At 42.6% G+C, this 21,782-nt stretch overlaps 1 protein-coding gene across 1 annotated transcript in view; it reads left to right on the top strand.

The window, feature by feature from the left end:
* Positions 1-1,495: 1,495 nt before the first annotated feature.
* Positions 1,496-21,782, top strand: part of EML3 (EMAP like 3) — a 102,234-nt gene continuing 81,947 nt past the window's right edge. Inside the window, exons 1-3 of the mRNA XM_089652879.1 lie at positions 1,496-1,708; positions 8,343-8,477; positions 18,614-18,677. Of these exons, the coding sequence (XP_089509005.1) occupies positions 1,687-1,708; positions 8,343-8,477; positions 18,614-18,677 (221 nt within the window). The 5' untranslated portion in view covers positions 1,496-1,686. The remainder of the gene's footprint in view (positions 1,709-8,342; positions 8,478-18,613; positions 18,678-21,782) is intronic.

Raw genomic sequence — 21,782 nt, 5'->3', positions numbered from 1 at the left:
CCTAGGGAGGAAACCCACACAGGCACAGGGAGAACATGCAAACTCCAGGCAGGTGGTGCCATGGCTGGGATTCGAACCAACGACCCTAATACTGCCAGATGGAAGTGCTAACCATTTAGCCACTGTGCTGCCCACACAGCTAAACACAGAAATGCAGCCACCCAGGGCCGTGCACATGATGTGGCAAAAACTAATCAGAATGTCGCATTTGGTGGATGGTACTGCCACAGAACATAACCTAAGTGAACAGGGCCGCATTGCACCTGCCCTGCAATCACATGCAATGCACGCAATTGTGGCACAATGGGTCGATTTTAAGGCTAGGTGCACACTTGGTGCGGTACATCGCATATGATGTGCATAGGAACCGCACCACATTCCTGTGCAAATCAGAGGAATGGTGTGCGGTGCGATTTGAGCCATACATTTTATATGGCTCAAATCGCACCGCATCTGCACCAAAAAGGTGCAGGACACTTTTTTGGGTCCGCTCTAGAATCGGATCGCATGGGTATTCACAGGGGCGGACTGACCATTCGAGTACTCAGGCACTGCCCGAGGGCCCGGGGTCAGTAGGGGGCCCCATGAGATGCCCCTGGTACCTGTCATTGGCTTTTTCATAGGCTTTTTTGGGTGTGGGCGAGGACACAGGGGCCCCATGATCCCTTATTGCCCAGGAGCCCCATGAGTTGTCAGTTTGCCCTGGGTATTCACACCTATGCGATCCAATTCTGCACATCGCACTGCGTTTTGTGGAGCGATTTTGGGGTGTTGTTAACTTAACATACACACCCGCAGCAGTTCGCATGAATGGGGTGCGATTCTGAATTCGCACAGAAAACGCTGCAAATTCCGGACCTCATCAATGTGAACCCGGTCTAAGGGTTAAGACAGGCAGTGAGGAGGCAACATATTGGCTCCTCACTGCCTGTCAAATGCTTTCTGGAAAGCGATCCACCATGGAGCATTTTTCAGAAGTGTAGCAACAATAGCTGCACATGTGAATGAGCCCTAAGGACTGTCCAGACCGGCAACCCTGTTTTTTCTGAATACAGCCATTCTGGTAAAAATGATCATTTATGTTCCATCGTTGACGTAGCGGACTGAAACAGACGAAATTTCACCCGTCAGGAGAACACCTAGAAAATAAACATTAACACACGCTTATGATTTGTAATGAAAGCATTTACACAGTGTAGCTGTCAGGGAACTGTCACATTCATGAATGGGGAAAGGAAACCGAGGTCTCTGTAATGTTCATACTGTAGATCTGTCAGAGCCGCCTGATGTTTGTCTGAGAAACTTTTCCTCACAAACAGCAACAATAGCCTCTGACTACATGTCAGCACTGCCCTCCCCCTCACTTTGTCACACTTTGCACTCTCTGCTCTGTGCCTGTCTCTTCAATGGGGAAGTGAGACGCGCTTCCTGAGGGAGGGACAGTCACTAACTTGACTGTCTCTTCTGTCTAGGAGGGAGGAACAAACAGTGTGCTGGAGAGACACACAGCAACTGCAGGAGGGGCACAAGAAAGAGAAACAGGGAGGGAGTTGGAGGGAATGTGTTTGGGGGAGTAGTGCTGCACAGCCAGCACTGAGATCTCTTCCTGTCCTATTCCAAGAGTTACCCCAGGAGAGGGGGGCCGGACGGTTCACTGCAACCGCTGTCAAAGCAGGTACAGCTGGAATGGAGGAGGACCATCCTGCAGGTGAGTGGAGAAACATGTCCATAGTCTACGGAGGATGATGACTTTATACTGACCACAGACTACGGAGGATGATGACTTTATACTGACCACAGTCTACGGAGGATGATGACTTTATACTGACCACAGTCTACGGAGGATGATGACTTTATACTGACCACAGACTACGGAGGATGATGACTTTATACTGACCACAGTCTACAAAGGATGGTGACTTTATACTGACCACAGTCTACGGAGGATGATGACTTTATACTGACCACAGTCTATGGAGGATGATGACTTTATACTGACCACAGACTACGGAGAATGATGACTTTATACTGACCAGAGTCTACGGAGGATGATGACTTTATACTGACCACAGTCTACGGAGGATAATGACTTTATACTGACCACAGTCTATGGAGGATGATGACTTTATACTGACCACAGACTACGGAGGATGATGACTTTATACTGACCAGAGTCTACGGAGGATGATGACTTTATACTGACCACAGTCTACGGAGGATGGTGACTTTATACTGACCACAGTCTACGGAGGATGATGACTTTATACTGACCACAGACTACGGAGGATGATGACTTTATACTGACCACAGTCTACAAAGGATGGTGACTTTATACTGACCACAATCTACGGAGGATGATGACTTTATACTGACCACAGTCTACGGAGGATGATGACTTTATACTGACCACAGACTACGGAGGATGATGACTTTATACTGACCACAGTCTACAAAGGATGGTGACTTTATACTGACCACAATCTACGGAGGATGATGACTTTATACTGACCACAGTCTACAGAGGATGGTGACTTTATACTGACCACAGTCTACCCGCAATCTACGGAGGATGATGACTTTATACTGACCGCAGTCTACGGAGGATGATGACTTTATACTGACTGCAATCTACGGAGGATGATGACTTTATACTGACCGCAGTCTACGGAGGATGATGACTTTATACTGACCACAATCTACGGAGGATGATGACTTTATACTGACCACAGTCTACGGAGGATGATGACTTTATACTGACCACAGTCTACGGAGGATGATGACTTTATACTGACCAGAGTCTACGGAGGATGATGACTTTATACTGACCAGAGTCTATGGAGGATGGTGACTTTACACTGACCACAGTCTACGGAGGATGATGACTTTACACTGACCACAGTCTACAGAGAATGGTGACTTTATACTGACCACAGTCTACAGAGAATGGTGACTTTATACTGACCACAGTCCACAGAGGATGATGACTTTATAATGACCACAGTCCACGGAAGATGATGACTTTATACTGACCACAGTCCACGGAGGATGATGACTTTATACTGACCACAGGTTACAGAGGATGTTGAATTTACACTGGACTTTATACTGCCAATAGGCTACCGAGGATGAGGAGTTTATACTGACCATGATCTATAGAGCATGATGACTTTATTCTGATCATAAACTACAGAGCATGAGGACTTTATACTGACCATAGTCTAAAGAGGACGATGACTTTATACTAACCATAGTCTATGGGAATGATGACTTTAAAATGACCATAGTCTACGGGAATGATGACTTTATTCTGACCATGATCTACAGAGCATGAGGACTTTATACTGACCATAGTCTACAGAGAAGGATGACTTTATACTAACCATAGTCTACTATACTGACCATAGTCTACAGAGAAGGATGATTTTATACTAACCATAGTCTACGGGAAAGATGACTTTATACTGACCATGATCTAGAGAGCATGATGACTTTATTCTGACCATAACCTACAGAGGATGATGGTTTTATACTAACCATAGTCTACGGGAATGATGACTTTATTCTGACCATAGGCTACAGAGGACGAGGACTTTATACTGACCATAGTCTACTGAGGATGAGGACTTTATACTGACCATAGGCTACAAAGGATGATGACTTTATACTGACCATAGTCTACAGAGGATGATGACTTTATACTAACCATATTCTATGATAATGATGACTTTATATAGACCATAGTCTAATGAAGATGAGGATATTTTTACTGACCATAGGCTACAGAGGATGATGACTTCATACTTACCATGATCTACAGTACAAAGCATGATGACTTTATTGTGACCATAACCTACAGAGGATAAGAACTTTATATTTACCATAGTCTACAGGGGACGATGAGTTTATACTAACCATAGTCTATGGGAATGATGACTTCATTCTGACCATAGTCTACGGAGGATGAGGACTTTATACTGACCGTAGTCTACAGAGGATGAGGACTTTATACTGCCCATAATCTACAGATGATGACGATGACCGTATGTGGTCCTTAGGCTACAGAGCATAATGACTTCATACTGCCCATATTATACAGAGGATGATCATGTTATGCCATAGGCTATAGAGCAGAGGTCTCCACACTGTAGCCTGGGGGCCAGATGTGGCCCTTTACCAGCCTTTAACTTGCCCTTGGGCCTCCCACCGACACCAACAATTTTATTTTTTATTTCAGGTACTTATATAGCACTGCCAATTTATGTAGTGCTTTACATATATATTGTACATTCACATCAGTCCCTAACCCTCAAGGGGTGTGCAATCTAAAGTCCCTAACTTACATAGATATATATACTAGGGCCAATTTACCTAACAGCATGTCTTTGGAGATGGGAGGAAACCAGAGTACCTGGAGGAAACCCACGCAGGCACAGGGAGAACATGCAAACTCCAGGCAGGTGGTGCCGTGTTTGGGATTTGAACCAATGACCCTAGTACTTCCAGGTGGAAGTGCTAACCATTTAGCCACTGTGCTGCCCTATTGCTTCCACTGATACCAACAGTGGGTTACTATTCCTTCCACTAATACCAATGATTGGGTAATACTCTTTCTTTTACTGACCACCAAGCCTAAGGCCATGTTTATTCTCATGGATCCTGGACATTTTCTACCCCCACTGACCACAATCCAGCACCCCTAAAGTCTGAAGTACAGTAAACTGGCCCTTTGAATGAAAAGTTTGGAGACCCATGCTATAGAGGATGATATCTTTTTACTGCTTATAAACTACAGAGGATAACTTTATACCAACCATAATCTACAGAGAATGATAAATTAATACTGACCATATACAGATGATAATGACTTTTTACTGACTGTGTGAAGAATTACTTATCGCAGAGTACTATTCATTTTCTGTGAAGCTGGCTCACACTGTTAGAAACTGTCTCAGATTTGATCTAAGCATGTAGTGGTGGGTCCAGCTAAACCATCATTTCACATGATCTCTAATCATGTGAAATTTACAGCTGGTAAATTTTGCAGATCTCAAAGCTCAAATTTGAAACAAAATCTCCCTGTTTGTGGACTTCTTGTGTTTATACTGCACCTAAATGCACATAGAGTTCTGCCTCTGCACAAGTACAGTCAGGGGAGGACTGACAACTCATGGGGCCCCTGGGCAATAGGGGATCATGGGGCCTCTGTGTCCTTGCCCAAACTCAAAAAAGCCTATGAAAAAGGTACCAGGGGCATCTCATGGGGCCCCCTACTGACCCCGGGCCCTCGGACAGTGCCCGAGTTTCCAAATGGTCATTCCGCCCCTGCGTACAGTTCTATTCAGTGGTAAAGCAATGAATGGAAGTGCATATTAGCTGCATGAAAAAAAATACTAAATAGTATATACAGTATTACAGTATATAAACAGTATATATATATATATATACATACACACAGACACATAAATACTCAATCCTAATATGTGCAATGAGTAAATTCATATTTGTTATTGGTTGCTCTGGGCTACCTCTGCTTGTTGGGCAATTATCTTGACCTCATTAAATAAAGGTTCTGTTTCTTTGATTTCATAACTTTCGGTCTTTTTTTTCTACTAGAGTTCCTTTTCTCTTTTCAAGCAATAAAAAATCACCAATGCTTGTATATGGAAATACACATAAGCTACATCTTCACATTGCACAGTTTGTGCACATCCTAAAAAGACACATAAGATGTTCTTATGCACAAAACTGTTTCTTTTAGTTTATAGCATTAACACAGAGTAAATATACTGTGATATATTAGTCATGATTGTACTGGGATAAATAAATAAAAGGGCCTTGTTGGGACCTGTATTGGGTTACGTACCCATAAAATACCTGAACCGCTGGTTCTTTATGAGTTCCTGTGGTTTTACTCATGATGCAAGTAACTAGTTAGATATAAAAACCATCAATTCTAGGTTATAGCTACACAGTTATTTCTAAAAAAAACTTTGTGTGGGATGGCATTGTTTAAAGCTGTGTTTCCGCATTAAGTCAATTATGCAGTTTCCCACAGTGAGTTTGCGGTCAGCTTTGGATTCTTAAATAAGACCCATACTGGGCTTTGCCTTCACTCTCACTGGATAGAAAAAAGGTAACCTAGATGAGAATGTTACAGGTGCATACTTTCCAATGTCACAATAAAATGGCAAGAGAGTTGTTGTAGAAAAGGTGATTGGAATGCAGTATTTGAAGGAATGGTACTTGTAGGGTGTGTGTATGTGTTCACACATAGCGGAGAAGGGTGTGTGAGTTTAGATTACAAAGTCAAAGTGAAGCAAGCAAGTGTGAAACAATCCTACAATTAGTGGTGGGTGTAAGCTTTTATTGAAACAAAATGAAGCAAGAAATCTGATCAGCTGTTGCGCTTACACTTCCAGTTTTCTTTGCTCCTGTTTTTATAAATCAGCCCAAAATTCCGAAATGTAGAACTAGAGGAAAGCAAATCTTGTTAAATCTTTTCAGTTGGCGATTCTATGGACCAGCTATCTGGGTGGCATGTCTGATATGCTTCAAAGCCTTTTTGCCACAGAATTTTCTTGGTTAATTTTTTATGATGTAGGTTGCCAGATCTTTCTTCAAAACTCCCCAATTGCTTGGCTTGGGAATGGCATGTAGAATCTAATAGCACATACGTAATGCCAATTTGTATACACACACTAGGCAGGGTCAATTTAGATAGGAGTCAACTAACCTACCAGTATGCCTTTGGAGTGTTGGAGGAAACCCACGCAAACACAGGGAGAGCATGTCCTGGCAAAGATTCAAACCAAGGATCTAGTACAAGACCAAGTACTTGTGTGGTACGTGCTATTCCAATGTGTTGCTCCAGCCAAACTGTATTTTAGGGCATGGCAGCCCACTTTTATTAAAATAACAGAAAGTTCACAAAGATACCAGTTGCTCATACTGGGGTTTTTTCCCCTATCAATATGAACAGTCCAACAAAAATACCCAGCCACGTGGTTCCTTTGTTTGCAGCACCACTGCTCCTCTTACCAGTCACTCTTGACTGTGTCAACCAGCTGTCCAGGATAACTTTTCTCTCTTAGCCTATAGTCGCAGTCCCCTGCTGCACAGCCCACTCCTGGTCTATGCATTGGGGTTCTCCTGACACTCCGATAGGAGCCGACCTGACTTCTGAAACGAGACCTCCTGGCTACTGGCTGGGGCACATCTGACCCTTGGGTGAGACACTCTGCCTCTTGACTTCTGAATGGGACACCTCTGACCCCTGGGTTAGACCCTCTGTCTCTTGACCCATGGCTGGGACACCTATGGCCCCTGAGTGAGACATATTTCTCTTGGCTCCTGGCTGGGGCACTTCTGACCCATAGGTGGGGACATCTGTCCCTTGACTCCTGGCTGGGGCACCTCTGACCCCTGGATGAGACTCTCTGTCTCTTTACTCCTGGCTGGGGCACCTCTGACCCATGGGTGAGAATTCCTGTCTCTCAGACTGGGAGCTCCCCCTCCCCTTTGTAATGTCATATCCTCCTCTAATGTGGCTTCTGGCAAGGCCTTGGGAGAGCTGGTCTGACTGCTCCAAGGCACAGTGCCAGAGTACACAAAGGGAGAAGGTAAAGGTAGGGCATGAAGGAAGCTGTGGTCTGTGGTCTGGAAGCAGCTTCCATGGTAACTGACCCCAGCCTCCTGTGGGATTTTACCACTGTGTCCCAGGATGGAAGTACAGAGTCTGCTGGGTGCTGCTGAGATCAGGAAAAAGATGTCAGCCCCCCAGTTATGTTACAATCAGGGGCGGACTGACCATTTGGAAACTCGGGCACTGCCCGAGGGCCCGGGGTCAGTAGGGGCCCCATGAGATGCCCCTGGTACCTTTTTCATAGGCTTTTTTGAGTTTGGGCAAGGACACAGAGGCCCCATGATCCCCTATTGCCCAGGGGCCCCATGACTTGTCAGTCTGCCCCTGGTTACAAGAGTCCCAAATGCAATAAGAAATCTTGGGGTGATTGACCACTAAAATAAAAAACTTAAACAAAAGTAACAATAATTGTGATGGGAACAAAAACATGTATAGCAGGGTCTCTACAAAGTACCAATATGCACTGGATCTGGATTGTAAAAAGAAACAGATATCGACCAAAGTGCGAGATGATCCCATGTCCCAAGACAAGAGGGCAAACCAATTGCCCAATATGCTGTCCAGTTAGAATGTCTTTAAGGTGCAATATAACTGTTGTGTAGAAAAAATAATGCTGACTTGGCATAACACCGTAGAAACATGATGTTAGCTGGGTCTTTGCAGGATGGGCAATGGACTAACTAAATGTGTTCCTTTACAGAAGTGTGCTCAAGAACTGAGTGGGAGCTGCGTTTACAAGCGCAGGAGGAGGAGGTCACGCTGCTGAAATCAGTATTGCGTGATGTTCTACAACGACTTCAGAACTTAGAAATTCGCTCACATCCTGGACATTCATGTAAGTCAGCTTCATATGGCCTTTGGGCTTTGATCTTTTATAATGGGGTGATCGATTCCAAACCAGAATTAGTAGGTCACGTCTTTGTAAAGGTTAGATTTACAAATGTAAGAATACTGAACCCATTGGAAATAAGAGACTCCCAAAATGTGATCTGACTTTTATCTATGTAATTATAACAAATAGAGCCAGACTTATTAATGATGTGCCTGTTGTCTGATAATGTGTTATGTCAGCAGGATTTGGTTTACACAGTTTACAGAAACTGCATGAATGTTGCTCTGTATTCAGATGTTAGCCTAAGGCCCCATTGGCTTGTTTTAGGTGTGGTGAATTGTGCTGTGTGTTTTTGGTGCTTTTAACCATTGAACTCATATTTGTTTGAAAACCATATTAATGCAGCAAGCGGGTCTTTTTCTGGCACAGGCCACATATATAAAAGATGTGAATTGGGAATTGGGTGAAGATGTGTTAACAGTCCAGCTGAAGTGGATACATAAAGAGTAATAGAAATGCTCCAATATTGACCTTTTTTGGGGAAAAAAATGCAACTCTAGGCAATTAGCAGGTTCTTCTTCAGAAAGTTGTGAGTATTGTAGCATTTAACCATTTTTTATTCATCCACCCCACACGTAGGACAGTGTTAGGCTTTTGTTTAATTTGGAACAGCTTCTCTCCCCATACAAGTCTATGGGATGCAAAATCTGCTGAAGCAGGTCAGAAGCAGGCAAACTACAAGTCATCAGCACCCAAAGTAAATTCTGACTGACCACAAAATTGTCTCAAACTGATGCCAAAAGCAACCTGCAGACACTTATTGATGATGTTGACACAGGCCCTAAGACTGTTCATTCAGCATTATGTTAAAGGATAAGGTCACCTTCGGGAACATGTTACATCATCCACCCATTTTTAGGATTAAACAAGTAAAATGTTACTGCTCCTGCAGCTTCCCCCTCGATCCCCCTGTTAATTGTGACATCTTCCCACACAGCCATGTCATTTATTTGCAGAGTTCTGCAAATGAATGAACTACAAGTACTTGCAGCATTTGCAACTGATGGCTTGTAGTTCCCAATTAAAGTGGTTGTAAAGGCTCAAGGTTTTTACCTTCATGCATGAAGGTAAAAAACCTTCTATGTACAGCAGTGCCCCCAGCCCCCTCAATACTTATCTGAGCCCCATCGCAATCCAGCAATGTGCATGACAGCCTCGGCTGTCCCTGGTCTCTGCCTTGCCATTGGCTGAGACAGCAAGTGGGAGCCATTTGCTGTCAATCATAACCAGTCAGCCAATGAGGAGAGAGAAGGGACGGGGACAAGCCATGGTTCTGTGTATGAATAGCCATGCAGAGCAGCGGGTACCCCATAGCAAGCTACTTGCTGTGGGGGCACCCAACAGAAGGGAGGGGCCAGGAGAGCCTACAGCGGACCTGATCCAGGCTGCTCTGTGCAAAACCACTGCACACAGTAGGTAAGTATAGACATGTTTGTTATCTTCTAAAAATAAAAAGTTAATCTTTAGAATCGCTTTAACTACCAGGGTGCTAGTGGGCACTCTAGGTAGTTCATTGAGTCTTCCTGTCATTGTGTAACTGCCTGCCCATACAAAGTTACATAGTTAGTCCGGCTGAAAAAAGACAAAAGTCCATCCAGTTCAACCATAGAAAAAAAAAAAGAAAAAAGTTGTAATCCTATACCCACAGTTGATCCAGAGGAAGGCTAAAAAAACCCACCAAAGCACAATCCAATTTGCACTTGCTGGGAAAAAAATTCCTTCCTGATCCCCCGAGAGGCAATGGGATATTCCCTGGATCAACTTTACCTATAAATGTTAGTATCCAGTTATATTCTGTGTATCTAAGAAAGAATCCAGGACTTTTTTGAAGCAATCCACTGAGCTGGCCAGAACCAACTCTTGAGGGAGTCTATTCCACATTTTCACAGCTCTCACTGTGAAGAAACCTTTCCGTGTTTGGAGATTACATTTCTTTTCCTCCAGTCGTAAAGAGTGCCCCCTTGTCCTCTGTGATGACTTCAGGGTGAATAGCTCTACACCGAGTTCACTATATGAACCACTGATGTATTTATACATGTTGATCATATCCCCCCTTAATTTCCTCTTCTCAAGAGAGAATAAATTCAGTTCCTCTAATCTTTCCTCATAGCTGAGCCTCGTATCAGTTTAGTTGCCCTTCTCTGTACTTTCTCAAGTTCCCCAATGTTCTTTTTGTGAATTGGTGCCCTAAACTGAGCTGCATATTCCAGATGAGGTGTTACTAATGATTTGTACCGGGGTAATATGATATCTCCCTCTCTGGAGTCTATACCTCTTTTAATTCAAGAGAGGATTTTGCTCACTTTAGAAGCCGCAGCTTGGCATTGCATGCCATTATTAAGCTTGTGATCTACCAGAACCCCCAGATCTTTCTCCACCATTGATTCCCCCAGTTGTACCCCTCTAGTATGTATGATGCATGCATATTCTTAACCCCCAAGTGCATCACCTTACATTTATCAACATTAAACCTCATTTTGCCCAATTAAACAGTGCATTGAGGTCGGCTTGTAAATTGAAATGGGATTTATAATCCCAGACCCTATATTGTTTATAAATGTATTAATAAGTAAGGGTCCCAACACTGAACCTTGGGGTACACCACTGACAACCCTAGACCATTCAGAGTATGAATCATTAACCACTACTCTCTGAATACGATCTTTTAGCCAGTTTTCTATCCATTTACATACAGATTTTTCCAAGCCCGTAGACCTTACCTTACACATTAGCCGTGTGTGGGGAACTGTGTCAAACGCTTTTGCAAAATCCATGTATACCACATCCACCACCACCCCTCTGTCCAAGTATACCAAGCCAACCGCCACCCCTCTGTCCAAGGTTTTACTCACCTCCTCATAAAAAGAAATCAGATTTTGTTTGACAACTTCTGTCTTTCATGAATCCATGCTGTCTGTTGCTTAAAATATTTTTTCCAGCAAGAACTCATCTATGTGGTCTTTTATTAATCTCTCCAGTATCTTCCCAACTATAGAAGTTAAACTAACAGGTATGTGCAGACAGATACGCTGACAGTCTGCAGAAGCCTTGCATTGTACCCACGATCTGCTGATTGAGGGTGCAATTCTTTACAGGCTCCTAAAATAAAAATAAGAAATGCACATGTTTTTACCTGCAAATATGAACTTATCCTTTAACATTTGGGATTACGTCTGCTTTGTATTTGTGGTTCTGCATTTATTTTGGGTTGTTCTCACCATAGTTGTGAGACTAAAAAGAGAATTTCTACATGAAGGTAAATGAAAGTAATCCTTTAGGGCCTGCATTTGAGATTAGTCTGAGGCACATCTGAAATCATTCAGAGCTCATTGATAAGGGACTTTGACCAAGAGTTGACTCTTTCTGACCTTCACTGTACCTCCTTGTAAGCTGCTTAAAGTTGATTTTGCATTCCCATTGATGTGTATATAGAGAGAAGCAGCTATGACTCAAAGAAAATCCCATCAGCACAGTCCTCTAGATTGATGCTCATATTTGCCTCAGGAAAGGTTACCTTTGCCCTTCACTAGTTACATAGTTACATAGTTAGTCTGGCTGAAAAAAGACAAAAGTCCATCCAGTTCAACCATTAAAAAAAAAAAAAAAAAAAAAGTTATAATCCTATATGCACAGTTGATCCAGAGGAAGGCAAAAAAACCCAGCAAAGCATGATCCAGTTTGCACCTGCAGGGAAAAAATTCCTCCCTGATCCCCCAAGAGGCAATCAGATATTCCATGGATTCCCTAGTGTGCAAAGAAGTAAGAGTGAAAGAAAGGCTTTGGAAGAACCTTATGAGAATTGAGTAGTTTTATAATAGATTGCACCATATGATTCCTCCCCTACCCCCCATCCTCCTTATCTAAGATTAAACAGGTACACAGACCTAAACACTACAAATTAGTGCAGTCATAGTGCAGTCATATACATTTCTTATGACTTTTGATTGGTACCTAAACTTTGCCCCTTACGAGAATAAATAAAGCCTAATAAAGTTATTCTGGGTATGCAAACAATGATTTGATACAATGAATATTCAAGCATCTGTTCTGATAATCTATCAGCGAAAGATTACCAGTTTGAAATGAGCATTTCTGAATAGATTGAAATAGCTATCAATATTCAGGCTGTTTAGCTGACAAGCTGGGCTGTTAAAGACTTGATTTAAAGTCTATGTAAACCCAGTTACTAAAATCACATATATGTTTTAACATATTTATACATTTCAAAAAACATTTTCAAAATGTTGAAAGCTGCAGTTTTTGTTAACATGTATCTAAAACCTTTTTTTTTTGCTTTGTTTTAATTTGGACATACTGGTGAATGGTTAGAACCAGGGGCGGACTGACAACTCATGGGGCCCCCGGGCAATAGGGGATTGTGGGGCCCCTGTGTCCTTGCCCAAACTCAAAAAAGCCTATGAAAAAGGTACCAGGGGCCTCTCATGGGGCCCTCGGGCAGTGCCCGAGTTTCCAAATGGTCAGTCCGCCCCTGGTTAGAACTCATCAGATTTTTATTACTATTTGTGTTCCTTCTGGAGAGATTCACCTTGTCTATTCGTCCTAAAGACTGACTGCTGTGTCTGAAACTGAAAGTGAAAGAAAATCCAAAATTTGAGTTGTCATCGGAACAATAGATTGAAAATGCGGACATTTGTTTCGTTGAGTGAACTTACCCCACAGCTTTCCCTGAGCTGCTTGTTGTGTTTAGAGGTCATTAGGAGAAGAGAAATCTCTCCAATGGGACACAGATAAAATAGAACTTGACATGAGTTTTAACTCTTTACTACTTTGTCTTAAACAGAACAAATATTTTAGCTTAAATACCCTTTAAAATAATCCCAGGTGATCCTGCTGTGAAAGTCCTTGCTGTAGGCACTGTTACAATGTGACAATGCTCTGTTCCTATGTCCCAATTGTTCTCCTGAGTGGCCACCTTGTCACATGGGCTTTCAATGGAGACAAGTGGGTGTGCTGACACTTATTACACAGGGATGATTAACTGTTGTTACCATCTTGAAACCGGCTCTGAGAAATGCCATACAGCCAATACAGAAGTGCATATAGATAGGAAGAAGCTATAATGAGGCTGCAAGAGATCCCCAGTGCAAATAACAAATAATAAAACATGGGAATGGGTATTTGATTTTTTAAAAATGGCAGTTGTTTATGATATATAATTTATATTTAGCAAAACTACATGTCATTCAATTCAGTCGCCCATGCCATGTATGAATGCTAATTCACCCTGCACTGCTATATGGTAATTGTCTGCGAGCAATATTCATCTGTAATATCGCCCATGCCATGTATGAATGCTAATTCACCCTGCACTGCTATGTGTAATCTATACTGCTTTTAAAATCCACCTCTAACTGAAGCTGATTCATAACTATCAATGTTCTTATTGGTCATTCTTACTGCTTCAAAAATCTTTAACTCTGGTCCATATTACTGTGGTGTTTATTTTACTCCTATTGTCTAACCCAAATTTATGAGTTGATCCTAATCTTTACAACTCTGTCCTCCTGCACTCTTGTCTATTGTAGTTCTCCTATGGTGTGAGAAGTTTGCCCTGCTAGCCATGTGTCTCTGCTAAGCATTCCTAATTGATTAATTGGCAATTCCCCCACCCAACTCAGTATAAATATAGGCCTTCTTTAGGGAAGGCACAGCCAGAGGCAGCATTGGCAACGATCATCGTGTATAAAGTATTAATTGTGGATTAAGTGTTACACTTCGGTTCTGCACTTCAGTGAATGCACAAAGCGAGAAACAACAGCAGACAACTTCAAATACTAATCAGACTACAGGTGACCTGTTTCCCCACCCAGCTCTTTCAGCTTTCATCCAGCCTGCTTCATCTCCACTCTGTAACATGCACTCCCTCCTCCTCCTTCTCACAGTTGTGTCCTCTCTCTTCAAACTCTCTCTCCTTCACCCCTCTTCTCCACCCCACAGCTTATATATATCACCCTCACTGCTTTCTTCACCTTATTACTGTACTCATCAACTCCTGATAATTCAGAACCCGCACACTAATAAAACCTCCAGCACACTGGAACCTGTCCTTCCTTTAAGTCATACTCCCATATTACCTCACTCACTCTTCTGCTTCTCCTAACATCTGGAGACATTTCCCCAAATCCATCTTTTTTCCTTTGATCAACACACCCGGCACCCCCTATCCTTCAACAGCAGCCACAATCCACACAATCTAGTTACTATTCCTCTTCTTCCTAGAACCAGCCTCCCCTTTTCCTGTGCCCTCTGGAATGCCCGCTCTGTTTGTAACAAACTCACGTTTGTCCATGACCTTTTTATCACAAACTCATTTAACTTGCTTGCAATTACAGAAACCTGGCTTCATGAATCTGGACCCTGTTCCCTCACAAATACTACAGTCACCCTCTGGCTCTATCCTTCATTCTTTAACTCGTATCTTCAATCTCTCCCTTTCTACTGGCATCTTCCCCAACTCCCTAAAACATGCGCTAGTCACCCCCATACTTAAAAAAGCCTCACTGGACCCCACCAATCTTGGCAACCTAAGACCCATCTCCTTACTCCCTTTTGCCTCCAAACCCCTTGAACGTCTAGTCTACAGCCGGCTGAGCTGCCACCCTATTGAAAATAACCTTCTTGATCCCCTTCAGTCTGGATTTTGCTCACAACACTCCACAGAATCTGCTCTCCTAAAACTCACAAACGACTTACTAAGCTCTAAAACCAATGGTCACTATTCCGTACTTTTGCTCTTGGACCTCTCCACTGCCTTTGACACAGTTGACCACCCCCTCCTCCTCAAAAAACTCTATGTACTTGGTCTCTGTGACTATACTCTCTGTTGGTTTGAATCTAATCTATCTCACTGCACCTTCAGTGTCACTTACAACTCTACTTCCTCCTCTCCTACTCCTCTTACTGTTGGGATCCCCCATGGTTCTGTCCTTGGACCTCTCCTATTCTCGATCTACACTTCTTCCTTGGGTCAGCTGATAGCTTCCCATGGTTTCCAATATAATTTCTATGCTGATGACACACAAATCTATCTCTCTACTCTTCAGCTCATCCCATCAGTTCCCACACGTATCACCGATTTACTAACAGACATATCAGACTGGATGTCACTCCACTTCCTAAAACTCAATCTATCCAAAACTGAGCTCATAATATTTCCTCCCCCACGTGCCTCTTTCTCAGTCAGGATCAATAGCACCTCTATCAACCCATCACTGCATGTCAAGGTGCTAGGTGTAACCCTGGATTCTGAACTATCCTTTCAGGCCCACATCCAATCCCTGTCCAAATCATGCCGCCTCAACCTCCGCAACATCTCCAGAATATGCCCCTTTTTAACCAATGATACCACAAAGCTCCTAATTCACTCCCTGGTAATCTCTCGACTCGACTACTGCAACTTCCTCCTCATTGGCTTACCTTTACATAGGCTATCCCCCCTCCATTTCATCATGAATACTGCTGCCAGGCTCATCCACCTTACCAACCGTTCAGTGTCTGCTACCCCTCTCTGCCAATCCCTCCACTGGCTTCCACTTGCTCAATGAATAAAATTCAAAATACTAACAACTTACAAAGCCGTCCACAACTCTGCCCCCAGCTACATCACCAGCCTGGTCTCAAAATATCAACCAAACTGCTCTCTTCGATCCTCCCAAGACCTTCTGCTCTCTAGTACCTCCTCCCATGCTCACCTCCAGGACTTCTCCCGAGCTTCTCCCATCCTGTGGAATTCTCTATCCCAATCTGTCCGGCTGTCTCCTAATCTATCCACCTTTAGACGATCCCTGAAAACCTCTCTTTAAAGAAGTCTATCCTGCTTCTACCTAGTAAACCGCCATTTATTTCCTCCATCAGCTCATCCTCCCACAGCTATTACCTTTTGTATCACTCAATCCTTCCTCCTAGATTGTAAGCTCTAACGAGTAGGGCCCTCTGTTTCTTCTTGTACCAAATTGTATTGTAACTGTAATGTCTACCTTCATTTTATAAAGCGCTGCGCAAACTGTTGGCGCTATATAAATGCTGTATAATAATAATACTCTGGTTTCCTCCCACACTCCAAAGACATGCTGGTAGGTTAATTGACTCCTGTCTAAATTGGCCCTAGTATGTGCATCTATGAATGTGAGTTAGGGATCTTAGATTGTATGCCCTTTGAGAGTTAGGGACTGATGTGAATGTACAATATATATGTAAAACTCTGCTTAAATTGATGGCTCTATATAAGTACCTGTGATAAATAAATACTTAGGGTTTATCTCTACTTCCAATCTGAAGACCAGAAGCCAGACATCTCCCTGTGAAGGCTGGGTGGGCAGTTATCTTCTTATGCTTTTATGCATGAATCTATAGAGCACCGGGACCCACAACCTTCCTTACCCAAATCTGACAGCAGTGGATGAGAACATTTTTGAACCTTCACTTTTCTCAATCGAAGAGTGAAGAATACCTCCCATTCACAAGGAGATTGTGCTTGAAATCTTAGCTATACACATGTGTAATGCAATATCTTTGAAGATAAAGTTACCAAGTGATGTACCTCAATGATATGGTCATTATTGAACTTAGACCCAAGTCAGGTTGGGAAGCATAATTATTTTTATATGGCCAGTATTTATTATTATGATTATATAGGATTTCTATAGCACCAATAGTTTGCGCAGGGCTTTACAATATAAAGGGATATAGTACAGTTACAATACAATAAAATACAAAAGGGTTGGACGGTCCTCCTCGTAAAAGCTTACAATATATTAGGGTGGGGCAAGTGGTACAAAAGATTATAACAGTGGGGGATTAGTTTATGGAAGTTATACAAGTTCAGTTAGTTGGAGGTGTGATAGGCTTCCTTGAAGAGATGAGTTTTCAGGTATTGCCTAAAGGCAGCCCGAGTAGAAGATAGCCGGACAGACTGGGGTAGAAAGTTCCAGAGGATGGGAGAGGCACTGGAGAAGTCCTGAAGAGGAGGATGGGAGGAGCACACAAGGGAGCTTGAGAGCAGGAGATCTTGAGAGGAGCAAAGAGGACGACTTGGGTGCTATTTGGAGACAGGATTGGTGGTGTAGCTCGGGGCAGAGTTGTGAAAGACTTTGTATGTTGTTATTAGTATTTTGAAATTAATTCAGTGGGCAATTGGAAGTCAGTGGAGGGATTGGCAGAGAAGGGTGGCAGACACTGAGCGGTTGCTAAAGTAGATTAGTCTGGCAGCAATATTCATGATAGACTGAAGAGGGGATAGCCTATGGAGAGGTAGGCCTACGAGGAGGGAGTTATATTAGTCAAGGCAAGAGATAACAAGGGAGTAGCTTGGTGGTTTAGTTAAAAAGGGGCACATTTTAGAGATGTTATGGAGGTGAAGTCTACATCTTTAAAATTGGATTTGGGGCTGAAAGGATAGGTCAGAATCTAGGATTACACCTAGTACTCTGGCATGAGGGGAGGGACTGATTAGTTGCATTATTGATCTTGATGGAAAAGTCATGGAGGAGCACCTCATGCTGATATGTCAGTTAGTAAGTTAGTATTGCGAGAGGAGACTGAAAGGGAGAGGTGAGAAGTAGAGAGATAGATTTGGGTGTCAACAGCATAGAAGTGATATTGGAAGCCGTGGGATGTTATAAGGGGATCAAGAGAGGAGGTGTAGATAGAGAAGAGAAGGGGTGCAAAATCAGAGCCTTGGGGGACCCTACAGAAAGAGGAAGTGGAGAGGAGGAGGTAGAGTTATAGGTAACACTGAAGGAGCACTGTGATAAGCAGGAGAACCAGGAAAGAACAGAATCTTGGAGGCCAAAGGAGTGGAGTTTTTTGAGGAGTCAGTGGTCGACAGTATCAAAGGCCGCAGAGAGGTCTAGTAGTAAGAGTATGGAGTAGTGCCCATTGGTTTTAGTATTTAGTAAAATTGAATATATTTTAATGGCATTGGTAGTAGTGGGCATTTCATCAGATGTATACACTGAGTGGAGAATGGGTTCATAGCATGTATAACCTATTTACAGTTTAAAAATTTAGATTGTTTTCAGTATATGCAATAACCGATTGTAAATTTATCTGTAAAACAGGTAATTCCAACTCCTCTGTGGTGAAATCTGTGAAAGATACCATTACACCATCAAACACCTGCAGGTACCGATATATGTATGCTTTTTATTTGCTATAATAAATAAGGATTGAAGAAGTTACAGTATATATGCAAAATTTCTATGCCTGGAGTCAAAATAAAGTACAAACCAAGCAGTTCTGATATAGTTATACAACAGTTTGACCATCTCTGGCCATAAACTTTTGCATCACCTAAACTCTGAACATGGGGTTGTCATGTTGGAAAATTATCCTAATCCTCTTAATCTCTGTTTATTAAATGTCTTCTAACCGCTCGTACATGTATTTAATCCTCTCTTCAGCTGTTACTTAAAAGGTAAATGTGCAAGATCATGCTGGATTCAGTTTCCTGTAGTACCAGTCAGAGAATTTTGGCATCTGATGGGGCAGAGCCAGACCATATTCAGGAAGAATTCCGGCAATACTGTCTAGATCCACCTGGCCTCCTGATTGATAGTTGGCACCTCTTTTTAGGGAACAGATGAGAGCCACGGCCAGCTGAGCTTGTGCTCTTCCCAGCCTGGTGCTCCAGTGAACATTGAAGGAGCAGAGCGAGATGCATTGACTGACAGTCATTGTTGTCTGATGGAAACTGACTGAAAGCTGATTGATCAGCTGTCAGGTGATCGCTCAGCTGTTGGTCCTAGAGCTGGCGTGGGACAGCTGTAGTGTCACATGGATGCTGCATCATGGTGGTGAATATGTATGTTTGTTTTATCATTCGCTCCAAACTTCTCCTTTCAACCAGACATTGTAACCTTTATCTAAAGTGACCCTGTCATGTGGACACAAAGCTAAAAAAAACATACTGCCTAGAATAGAAACTACATGTTGCAGTTACTTACTTGTCCCACTGCCTGTGCAGCTGTTCTTCTCTGTATTCACAAAATATAGCTGCCGTTAATGAGCACCACCCAGCTTGACAAATGTTGATTTAAAAATGGACAAATGGACTGATGTTGGTGGAAAGCTATCAACAGAACAGTGTCTTCACCCTATGCAGTCATATTTCTGGCCAAAATTTCTCCTGGACCTGACATTTTGGGAGTGTCAGATGCCTGTTCCCCTTCTACACACTATGGTTCCTCCTACTGTCACTACAGGATGTGGGGCTGGTGGCAGAAGCCACAGAGTACAGCAAGGAACCCGGCATTCAACTCACTGGGAAGCATGCTGTATAATTTTCTGTCTCACAAATACACAGGGGAATTACAACTTTAGAAGTGAGGCCGGTAAGTATTAAATAGTTTCTTTTCCCTAGCATTCATTTTTATTTTTGTGTCCACATGGCATAGTTGCTTTTACTCCTGCAATGCAACTTTTTAAGTCTAAATGTATAATACCCCTTGCCACAAGAACATTAATTAAAGTTTTCGTAACCTTAATAATTACATTTTATAGCTGTATTTCTTTGCCTATATTAACGTTTGTAAATAGTTGTTTTTTACAGCAAGTTTACTTATTAGCATTAAATACCTGTTGACCCTGCTAGGTCATCCTTTAACACTGTGACCACACCAAGCATGGAAGCAGCTGGCATGGTCATTCTATTGTAACTCCCTCCTCATTGGCCTACCTCACCACAGGCTATCCCCTCTTCAGTCATATCATGAATGCTGCTGCCAGACTCATCCACCTTACTAACCGTTCCATATCTGCCATCCCTCTCTGCCAATCCCTCCACTGGCTTCCCATTGCCCAACGGATAAAATTCAAAACATTAACAATAACATATAAATCCATTTATAACTCTGCCCCAAATTACATCACCAATCTTGTCTCCAAATATCAACCAAACCGTACTCTCTGCTCCTTGCACGACCTCCTGCTCTCTAGCTCCCTTGTCTCCTCCTCCCATGCTCATCTCCAGAACTTCTCCAGAGCCTCCCCCATCTTCTGGAACTCTCTACCACAATTTATCAAAATATCACCTACTCTGCTCACTTTTAGGCAATCTCTGAAAACCTATCTCTTCAGGGAAGCCTATCCTGCCCTCAGCTAATAATGGAATCTTCTATTCCTCCTACCAGTTCATCCCCCACAGTTATTATTATTATTATACAGTATTTATATAGCGCCAAAGGGTTTGCTCAGTGCTGTACAATAGCAAGGGGGACAGAACATGAGACAATACAGTAACAATACAATACACGAAGGGTTCGAGGGCCCTGCTCTTTCGAGCTTACAATCTAGGAGATTTATTACCTTTTGTACCACTAGCCCCTCCCTCTTAGATTGTAAGCTCCAAGGAGCCGTCTTGTATTGAACTGTATTGTTGCTGTATTGTCTCCCATTATATTGTAAAGCGCTGAGCAAACTGTTGGCACTATATAAATTCTGTATAATAATAAAAAGAATAATTTTGCATCCCTCAGCTCCTAACCAGAGCTACAGAATGCTGCCAAGATGCACACTGTGCCTGTAGTCCATAGCCCCACCCTGCTAGTTTTGATTGACAGCAACTCTGTCAAATCCGAAGCTGGATATTGCAAAGCAGCTGATGAGTGGAAAGAGTGAGGAGTAGAATGCAACATCATGCTGCTGCCCGCCTCAGTAAATGCTGCCACGTCACCCACGCTCAGAAATAGTTTGGAAGAAGAGCTTGTGAGGTCACATGACTGAGGATTAAAGGTACAAATTACTGGAAAGACAGGCAGTATTTTTAGCGATTGAACTTTCTGTGACATATAACAATGTATTTGAAATGGTCTGGGTGTCCAAGTTTCAAATCTCTGGTCACGAAAGGGATAATTTAGCCAAAAACATTATGTTAAACTTTGCTGGTTAGAAAATAGAATGGATTTCAGCCATTTTGATGGTCATGTCATTTGGCATGATTTTTAACTACAGCAGGTAACATCTAAACTAAACTCTTGACACTCTCCAAGAAGAGAAAGTGCCTTCTCTTCTTATTTAAATGAATTCTATTATCATGCACCATTGTCCCCCTCTGTCTGTGCCAAAAAACCCAGCCCTTTTTTCTCAAACCAGACAAGAAATCTATCCGTTGAAACCCATCTTGGCTTTTTAAGGGCCTTTATGTATCTGCCTTCTCCCATTCTAAAACACCCTGGGATTAATTTGAGACCACACCAAGACAAATTTGTGGAAAAAAAAGAAACTAACAAT

Source organism: Staurois parvus, unplaced genomic scaffold (assembly GCF_062004578.1).
Source record: "Staurois parvus isolate SC_StPar_1 unplaced genomic scaffold, SC_StPar_1.0 ptg000694l, whole genome shotgun sequence".
Lineage (NCBI taxonomy): Eukaryota > Metazoa > Chordata > Amphibia > Anura > Ranidae > Staurois > Staurois parvus.
This window is presented reverse-complemented; position numbering and strand designations above follow the sequence as displayed.